At 36.6% G+C, this 10466-nt stretch overlaps 1 protein-coding gene across 2 annotated transcripts in view; it reads left to right on the top strand.

The window, feature by feature from the left end:
• Window positions 1–1893: 1893 nt before the first annotated feature.
• TRRAP (transformation/transcription domain associated protein) overlaps window positions 1894–10466 on the top strand; it is a 382824-nt gene continuing 374251 nt past the window's right edge. For both annotated transcript variants that reach the window (XM_053694540.1, XM_053694539.1), the window contains exons 1-2: window positions 1894–1940; window positions 7779–7942. In XM_053694540.1, coding sequence (XP_053550515.1) covers window positions 7843–7942 — 100 coding nt within the window. In that variant the 5' untranslated portion in view covers window positions 1894–1940; window positions 7779–7842. The remainder of the gene's footprint in view (window positions 1941–7778; window positions 7943–10466) is intronic.

Genomic DNA, 10466 nt, shown 5'->3' with positions numbered 1-10466 from the left:
AGTAGGTACTGACAGGGTCTCTCAGCAGTGTGTGCCTATACAGTTGGTACTGGCAGGGTCTCTCAGCAGTGTGTGTCTGTACAGTAGGTACTGACAGGGTCTCTCAGCAGTGTGTGTCTGTACAGTAGGTACTGACAGGGTCTCTCAGCAGTGTGTGCCTGTACAGTAGGTACTGACAGGGTCTCTCAGCAGTGTTTGTCTGTACAGTAGGTACTGACAGGGTCTCTCAGCAGTGTGTGCCTGTACAGTAGATACTGACAGGGTCTCTCAGCAGTGTTTGTCTGTACAGTAGGTACTGACAGGGTCTCTCAGCAGTGTGTGCCTGTACAGTAGATACTGACAGGGTCTCACAGCAGTGTGTGCTTGTACAGTAGGTACTGACAGGGTCTCTCAGCAGTGTGTGCCTGTACAGTAGGTACTGACAGGGTCTCTCAGCAGTGTGTGCCTATACAGTAGGTACTGACAGGGTCTCTCAGCAGTGTGTGCCTGTACAGTAGGTACTGACAGGGTCTCTCAGCAGTGTGTGCCTGTACAGTAGGTACTAACAGGGTCTCTCAGCAGTGTGTGTCTGTACAGTAGGTACTGACAGGGTCTCTCAGCAGTGTGTGCCTGTACAGTAGGTACTGACAGGGTCTCTCAGCAGTGTGTGCCTATACAGTTGGTACTGGCAGGGCTGCTTTGTGAGTACAGTAAACAGTTACACATGTATAAAAACGTGCAGAAACGTATACAATTATGTAGGCTGAGGGTTTTATACAATGTACAGGTAGATGAGTAGAGCTAATGTGTAAGTGTTGTCTGGGCAAAACTGTATGAGGAAGACAGGCATTTTACAACCCAAAAATATGATTCCCCTTTATGCTGCTGGATACTTAGTGAAGTATTGTTGGTAGCTTTCATCTGAACCCCAATAAAGAAAAATTAAAGGGACAGTTCACCAAAATATTTTATCCCATTTAAATTGTTCCCAATGATCAATTTTACCTGCAGGAGTGTATTACATTATTTACAAGTAGCTCCTTTACCCCTATTTGGCCTTTGAAATAGCTGATTTAGCCTATGGTATCCCAACCTATACTGAAAGTTTTGATACTGGAGTCTCAGCTATTCAATAGCCTAAGTAGAATAAATTAAACTCACAGTGGGGTGCAGGATAGTTTAGCAATAAAATGATAATTATCCATTGTTCTCTTTATGTATTGAGCTTTAGTTTTCCAGACAAATATAACATAAGGAAGCAAGTGTGTGTACACAAAGTGATCACATAACCAGATATGCTATTTACCTGAAGCGCAACCCATTGTAATAAGCTGTGGTTTAAAAGCACAAAACCAGCTACTTCATATAGACAAATAAACCTGAAAATGCAATTTCTCATACATTTTATACTCTGCAGCTGGTATAACAAGACACTGAAAATACATTCATATAAAAACAATTGCACAGTGTATTGTCCCTTTAAATAAAATAATGTTGTATGGTCGAGAAAATGTTAGGACGCTAAACTCGGATTTTACCTTTACTAGGTAAATCGCTTCACATTTGCTAGCAAAAAAAAGAACATCTACTCATATCCCAACTCGTGCTTTGTTTTAGCAGAGTAATGAAGGAGTTAACAAAAACGAATCAAACGCAATACTATAGCTGCCGTCTATGACTGATGACGTTGAAGACCATCAAAAACTATGGTCAGAATTTATAGATTACTCCGCTTTGAAAATATAGTTCCTACATTTTATTGCCTTGATTTGTATTTCATTATATTCAAAATCGACAAAGACGGATATTGTTGGAAAGAGTATAATATTTGGTATATTGTGAAGGCGTTTGTAGTTTAATCAGATTATTATTTTGCGATTTACATAGTGGGTCTCTTTATTCGCGCAGGGAATGCCGGGATGAGATCCTGGCCCAGTGGTGAGCGGGAGGCAGCAGTGGCGGTGAGTTATTGTCGGTATGCGGGGCTTTTGTCCGGTTTAAGAGTTTAGAGGTTCATTCTATGAAATGAATGATCTATTATCCAGCTTGGGATGTGGTTAGAGAAGTCAGGGTAGAGGCGAACCCGTGCCTATGCATGCCCAGGGCAGTGTGTAGTTACTTGGCTATCTGGGCATGGTGCTCCAGAGAATAAGAGCAATGCCTGAAACTGGAGTACATATTTTATCGGCACCTAGTGCAGGTTATTCAATCAGCACATAGGTTAGATAGGTGACCCTTGATTGCGTGGGTCCTTATTGCATTGGTTTCAGTTAATTTGATGAAAATAGTAATGTAAAAGGGTTTGCAGAGAGAAATTCAGATTTCCGAGCACATCTTTGCATTTTTTTTATATATGGTTGGTTTCCCTTATTCATTTGAAAAATCTCCTTTTCTAGATAATGTCTATGGTACAGCAGTGCAATAGTAAAAATAATAAAGATGTTATTGAATACCTTCCCATTCATCTATCTGATCAAATGCAATGATTAGCACCTGCCAGGCTCCATAAAAGGAAAATCCTAGTACAGTAACTAAGTAAATGTATTATTTTATGTTAAAGTCCAGTGAGTGCTGCTGATAATAAATAAAAAATATATATATATATATATATATAATAAAAAAACATTATGGCATTTATTTTAATGGGAGCACCACCCTGCTAAAATGTAATTCAACATTAAAGGGATAAAAATGAAACTTGTATGATTCAGATTAGCATGTCTTATAATACACTTTTAAAGTGAATGTAAATTTTGATGCTAAAGTGCCCGGTTTTTAAAACTTTGATTAAAAACAGGGGCACTTTAATTCATAAAAATTTACATTTCACTCCTGTTGTGACAAAAAACTTACCTTTTAAACTTCACAGCCGCTCCAGCTTTCTCCGGTCTCACAAGCCATTTCTGATGTCAGAAATGATTGATAGGTCATTCTCCAATCACAGCTTCCCCCCCGGGGGATTCAGTGTCTGATTCACTGCTGTGATTGGAGGAAGCCGATGCCTCATTTTAGACCCAGGAAGAGGCTTTGAAACAGGTGGAGGAAGCTGGAGCTGCTGTGAAGATTAAAAGGTAAGTTTTTTTTTCACAACAGGAGTGAAATGAAAATTTTTATGAATTAAAGTGCTCCTGTTTTTAATCGAAGTTTTAAAAACCGGGTACTTTAGCATCAAAATTTACATTCACTTTAATTTCACTTCTATTTTCATTTGCGCTTAGTCAATCACAAGATCACAAATATGTGCACAAACTAGATATGTTCAGTTAGCTGCTAGTACTGCAATGTTGCTCCTTGAGTAAAGGATAACAATGCAAATTTCATAATAGAAGTATATTGGAAAGTTGTTTAAAATGGTATGTTCTATCCAAATCATGAAATAAATTTTTGGGGGTTTCCTTTCCCTTTAAGGTAATATTAGCTACTATTTAATTTTCAATGCTTATTTCACACATTAACGATTCAGATAGAGCATGCAATTTTAAGCAACTTTCTAATTTACTCCTATTAGCAATTTGTCTTCATTCTCTTGCTATCTTTATTTTTAAAAGCAGGAATCTAAGCTAAGGAGCTGGCCTATTTTTGGTTCAGCACCTGGGTTGCGCTTGCTGATTGGTGGATAAATGTACCCACAAATCAGCCAGCGTTATCCAGGGTGCTGAACCAAAAAATGGGCCGGTTCCTTAGCTTAGATCCCTGCTTTTTCTAATAAAGATAGAAAGAGAATGAAGAAAAAATGATAGTAGGAGTAAATTAGAAAGTTGCATAAAATTCTATGCTCTATCTGAATCATGAAAGAAAAAAATGGTTTTAGTATTCCTTTAAAGGTATAGAAAGGTCAAAATTTAAATGTGCATTAGTGCTTTTCAATTTGCAATAGTAGCTTTTTTTCCAGCTTCATACATACATATCCAGTGAGGTCCGTACACCAGCATTTGAAATACCATGCCTGTTCAGAGAGCTGATGGTAGTGTGTATTCACTCAAAGCATATGTGCATATGCCACTGGAAAAACAGTTATAACTTTTATTAGAAGCATTTGTACTAAAGGGACTCAAGTCAAAATTAAACTTTTATGATTTAGATAGATCATGCAGTTTTAAACAACTTTCCAATTTATATCCATTTACAAAATAGATAAATTAAGAGGTTTATAATTCTAGAAGTATATCTGTAATTGTAGTACCTCCTTAGTAACTATGGTATTTCTAGTATGAACTGTTTTGCCTGTTTAGGACTAGAGAATTTGAAGATCAGATTTTAGTTGTGGTTTTGGCACTGCAGCCTTTTGTCACTTTACATTTTTATATAGATGAGAAGTGTATCAATAAATAAGCTCATTGAAGATTGGGGAATCTGCAAGGGATACAATTTTATTGTATGGATGCTAAATCCATAATGTTTTTATTTTAAATTGGTGATCAGTGTCACATTTTGTTCATTGATAATGTCCACTGTGATATTCTATAGACAATAAACCAGATTAGATTTTCTGATTTCTTAGTTACTCACAGAACAGTACACTTGACCTAGAAATAAACTATCTAGTTTTTTTGGCAATACAGAATTCACAAGGCTGAGCATCTCGATTATCATTATGCCCAGTGGGTATTGGCTGCCACTAGAGGTTTTTCATTACTTTTCTTTGCCTTTGGTAGTTGATTGCTGTTTTTATGACTGTCGTTATAATGTAATTATGATATTTCGGTAATAACAGCTATATAAAAAACAAACACAACTATAATTTGAAGCAGGTCTCCGACAAATGTGTTCATTATCTAGGAGTTAGCTAAAAATGTACTACCAATACATTTATGGGGCAGCCATACATACACACATGCATACATGTTTTGTGTTTTTGTAAAATCAGCAATCATTTCTGTACAATCATAAAGAATATTTCTAAACAGAACATGGCTGGTGAGCCAATCAGGAGCTTTAGTTGCACGGTCTTGATCACAATCTTTCCGAATTTGGCTACCGATAGGTTACAGCCAATATTTGCAACGTTTTTCAGGTGATCACAATTCCAAATAGAATCAGCCGATAAAAGGCCCAACGGAAGAGGTTTCACTTGAAAAATCTCCCGAAAATGTGTGTTTGGTTGTTATTAGGGTCGAAACTGAAAATCAAAACAAAACTGACAATTGCCATTTCACACACCTGGAAATTACATTACAGGTGTTTGTAATGATCCTTATGTACTTTGTTAGGCAAATTATCATTTATATGTGTAAGAATAACCATTTTTATCCCAAATCCATCCTGATAATTGTAAACAATCTGCCATTTGTATCTGGGCATTATGGGTATACTGAGCATGTTTGATTAGTTATTTTGTTTATGCTTTTAATATTTTACAATTTTTTTTTTATTCTTATTTTTATTCTTTTCAATCATCAATTGAAAAAGAACCATTTTCTAATTAGTCGAGATTTTCATCTGACATCAAGAAGAACACTGCAGAAATGAATTTTCTATAAGAAGAAAGTGACTGCAGCTTACATCATCTTCTTTAATGGGATTTTTACAGTTGTGACATTGCTAGGTTACGAAGTTTAAAGTGATAGTAAATCCTGATGGCCAGGTAAATGGCAAATGAGATTTAACGCTTAAATTGGACAGGACTTGGTGAAACAGGGTTTAGGAGTTCTTCTAAACGACAAACTAAAAAGTAGTGTCTGATAGCAAATTAAATATTAGCTAGCATGTATAAAAAGGGGCATGGAAGGGGGGAGCTTTACACAAGTTACAGGAGTGACCTAGGAGGAATGACAGGCCTAGTGTTATCTTAGAGAGGTATGGCTGACGTGGTCCCACCCCTGCCTGATACTCTAATAATGACCTCTTTAGCTTAGCACTTCTCTCAAAGGTTGATAGTTAAATACAAAGTCGAGGGATACCACTAGATGTGTAGAATATATACAAAGTGATCTTAAATTAAGAAATTTCTGCATAGTTTTGTTGTTGTTTGAGTTATGTTTTGTACATTGGTGTCATTGTCAATCACCATGCATTTATATGGAGTGGGGCTACTGTTTTCAAATGGACTTATCACGGACAGTCTAGCTCTACTATTTCATTTTACTATATGGGAGTTCGTTCTCCTTTCTTTTGGAGACTGATGGTTTCTCCCTCTTTTGTTTCTGTTTAAACTTTTGTATCAACAATGACATCCTTTTGTACCATGCTTCTAAATAATGATAATAAAAATGAATAAATAAAAAAAAAAAAGGGGCATGGGTGCAAGAAAGGAAAGCATAATTCTGCTCCCATGTAAATCCATAAAATTGAGTATGCAGTACAGTTTACTTGCAAAACTAGAGTGTGTTAGAGAAAAGCTACAAAATTAATAACGGTAATGGGGTATTTAAGCTATAAGGAGAGGTTACCTATATTGGATCAGTTTACTCTAAATAAGAGTCACTTAAGAGGTCATATGATTAGTTATACTCAAATATATTGATTGCCCATTTAGACTATTGACGGTGCAATGTTTAGTCCTCAAAAATTGTATGTCCAAAAATTATAACTAATTTAACATTTGATTGCCAGGAACATGTTTTCTGTCAAGGGGTTAAATTACAGGTGCATAACACGCAACAGTGATGTATACCTTTGCTTACAACACACAGCTTTGATTTTAACCCCCTTTTATCTTGTTATATAATTATGTTACTCAGTGGCCTTCAAGTGGAGGGATTGACCTGTTAAATAGTTGTTGTTTCAGGGTGAAGTGTTGACTTAAAGGTCCATTATGTGGGGGTTAAATATGCAATGAAGCAGGGTCGATAGTCGTAAAATTACAGGCTCTAACGGATTAAAGCATGTCATTTTTTTACTGTAATGATTCTTTAAGTGGAAACAAACTATTGCACTTCGCAGTTGATTCCATTCCAGGTGAAAATTTTATCATCCATTTTAAAGTATATTGAGATTTTTTAGTTCATAACATTTTAACTGCTGTCATATTATCTGCTCCATAGAAGATAATAGCATAGGAACTGGTTAAGGAGATGAGTTAAAAAAAGGTAAAAAAAATATGCAGTTGGAAAATACTTCTGAGTCCTCTGAACCTAAAAAATATATGTATTATATAAAAAGCAAAATGATGACCCTTTCCAACTTGATCTCCCTCAAACATATATGAAATGTGCAGTGACTGGAGATGAATGGCTTGTGTGCGTGTGTGCGTGTACGTGAGCGCACATTTCATAGGAGGTGCTGAGAGCAAAACTGATAAGATCTGATTGCTTTTTTTAATACAATATTATGTGTTTGAAAATAACACAGCACCAGATTTAATCGCTGGAATCTGAAAGCCAAACACTTTACTTAGATTAAATTGTTTATTTCTGACTGAAAATTTGTAGATGTATGTTTATTATAATAAATCACATTGTGATTGCAATACTTTTAAGTAGTCATAACATGGTGGCCAAGCATGAAAACATTTTTGCACATTAACCCTTTGCTGTAAGTGTCTTTCTGTGGGCAAACACAACCCCAACTTGCCTTATTTGGAGAAGCCAAATTGGACTTGCTAATAAAGTAGACAAGGCTTGCCACTTTAATTTTGTTAGCAAAACTTGTGTTGTTTTGCAGTATCTTATCTAATTCCCTTGCTGAGGTCAGTTAGGGTATTAGGCTTGTGAACTCTGAAGTGTGCACTTCCAATCCTCAGAGATACGTTACAGGAAAAGAAGGTGTATTGCAAAGTTGTTTTACTGCACGTAATTAAACATTTTGTATTGCAATCTTGATGTGTATTCATTAATCAACATCTTGTATGACTTTGGTAGGTGGGATGACATTACATCAATCGCATTCATCTTCTTGAGTAAGTAACGTGGACCAGGAAGAAGAATGGCGTTCGTGCCGCCGCCAGGGCCCACTGTGGTCGATCAGACTACACTGATGAAGAAATACCTCCAGTTTGTGGCTGCCCTTACAGATGTCAACACACGTATGTCTCCTCCTTAAGATCTCACACACATTTTAATTTCAAGCTAGTACACAGCTTTAAAGTGATTGTAAGGCCAGTTTTACATAATACTCTTAAAAACAGGGGCACTTTAATTCATTAAAGTTACAATGATGCTTATTTTTTTAAAATACTTACCTTTTGCGTTTTGTAAACATAACTGCGTCCTCCAATTGTTGCGTTGCCCCACGAGCTGGACGCCAAAGGGGGCACACAACGATTGGAGGAAGCCGGATTCGTCATCGTTCTGCTAAAGAAAGCAGCAGATGTGTGCGGAGGATCAGTGTTATGCTTACCATAACACAAAGGTAAGTATTTAAAAAAATAAGCATCATTGTAAACTTTAATGAATTAAAGTGCTCCTGTTTTTAAGATTATTTTTAGTTACCGGGCACTCATTCATTAAACTTTACTATCACTTTAACAGTTGTGATATTTTTTTTAATATTGTAAATCTGTTTTGAAACTTTAGATGACTTCAGGTTTCTTGAGTAAATTATTTTAAGAACCAAGTGAAAAATGTCACTAAGTTAAAGTCTGTCTTTCTTTTGACCTTTTTGTATACCTTGAGAATGCAACCTAGGTAAATAGTTCTTGTATTTGTAGTTTTTTTTTTTTTAAATTGCTATTAAAGCAGGGCTCGACAAACCCAGGAGCATGGGAGCCACTGGCTCCTAGAATTTTGCCCCTGGCTCCTAACTTTTTGGGTTAGTCTCCATATATCTATATACAAATCCAACTGTCTGGCTCCTAAAAATATGCCTGGCTCCTAAATATTCATACTGGCTCCTAATTTTTTAACATATTCGTCAAGCACTGGATAAAAGTAGATTTCATGTGATATAAAAGTGGGGAAACCATTAAATCGACACAAACTCCCAATTTTTTTTTTCTTTCATGATTCAGAAAGATCCTGCAGTTTTAAACAACTTCTATTATCTTTGCTATGCTCTTTTGCATCCTTTGTTGAAAAGCATATCTAGGCCGGCTCCGGAGCAGCACTGCACTACCGGGAGCTAGATTCTAATCGGTGGCTACCTATAAGTGCCTCTTGTTATTGGTTCAACAGATGAGTTAAGCTAGCTCCCAGTAGTATGCCAAGAGAATTAAGCCAGTTTAATAATAAAAGTAAATTGGAAAGTTGTTTAAAATTGTATGTTCTATCTGAATTATGAATGGAAATGTGTGGATTTTTGTCCCTTTTATCTCTACATGAGTCTATAGGCATATTCCTCATTTTTATTATTGAAAACTTGTACCTCTTTATTTCTCCCATTCCATACCTAAATATTCCAGTCAAAATGTAAATGCACATAGATGAATTACGTCTATGAATAGAAACTGTTTCTCGTTAAAGTATAGCTAGATATTCTCAGTGCACTAGCATTTTAAATACTGCAGCTGCTCAGAGAGACACAAGGGCTTGTGTCATGTCAGCTATTAACAAAATTAGTCTTTTCCAGATTGTACCAGCACCTTAGGCTCTCTGAGCAAGTGCTGTGTTTAAAATGCTGGTGCACGGTGCATACTTAAATACACTTTTGTAACCTCTATAGCTGTTACTAGAAGCATTTTTACCAATACATGTATATTGCAATAATGCTACTATACAAAACTGAAATGTCACCCGTGTGCATTCCACTTTAGGCTGGAATGTCACTACCACTGTGCACACATTCACTTTTGTGCAAGACAAGCATGTACCAATGACTTCCTCTGTGAAGTCACCACACTTACAGGGGCCATTCATGATTAATAGACCAAAAGCTTCAAGTTGGGATCAATGTTTTCCCCCCTTATATGCTAATTTCAGAAGATGATAAAATGTTTATTTTATATGTTTGTTTAGGGTTTATTACTATTGTTTTTGCACAGCGAGCATATGAGTACAACTGCTTCCTGTTAACCATGTATTGCTGCTAAAAGATTCTTTTAATGCAATCCGTGAACTGCATGATTGAAAATGCTTTATATATATATATGAGATCTACTGGGATTTTCACGCACAACCATCGCTAGGGTTTACAGAGAATGGTCCGAAAAAGAGAAAATATCCAGTGAGCGGCAGTTGTAGTGGATGAAAATGCCTTGTAGATGTCAGAGGAGAATCGGCAGACTGGTTTGAGATGATAGAAAGGCAACAGTAACTCAAATAACCACTTGTTACAATCAAGGTATGCAGAATACCATCTCTGAACGAAAAGCACGTAGATCCTTGAAGCAGATGGGCTACAGCAGCAGAAGACCACACCGATGCCACTCCTATCAGCTAAGAACAGGAAACTGAGGCTACAATTCGCACAGGCTCACCTAAATGTATTGGACAATAGAAGATTGTAAAAACGTTGCCTGGTCTGATGAGTCTCGATTTCAGCTGTGACATTCAGATGTTAGGGTCAGAATTTGGCGTAAACAACATGAAAGCATGGATCCATCCTCCCTTTTATCAACGGTTCAAGCTGGTAGTGTAATGGTGTGGGGGATATTTTCTTGGCACACTTTTCGA

This window comes from Bombina bombina, chromosome 11 (genome assembly GCF_027579735.1).
Source record: "Bombina bombina isolate aBomBom1 chromosome 11, aBomBom1.pri, whole genome shotgun sequence".
In the NCBI taxonomy this organism is placed as follows: domain Eukaryota; kingdom Metazoa; phylum Chordata; class Amphibia; order Anura; family Bombinatoridae; genus Bombina; species Bombina bombina.
This window is presented reverse-complemented; position numbering and strand designations above follow the sequence as displayed.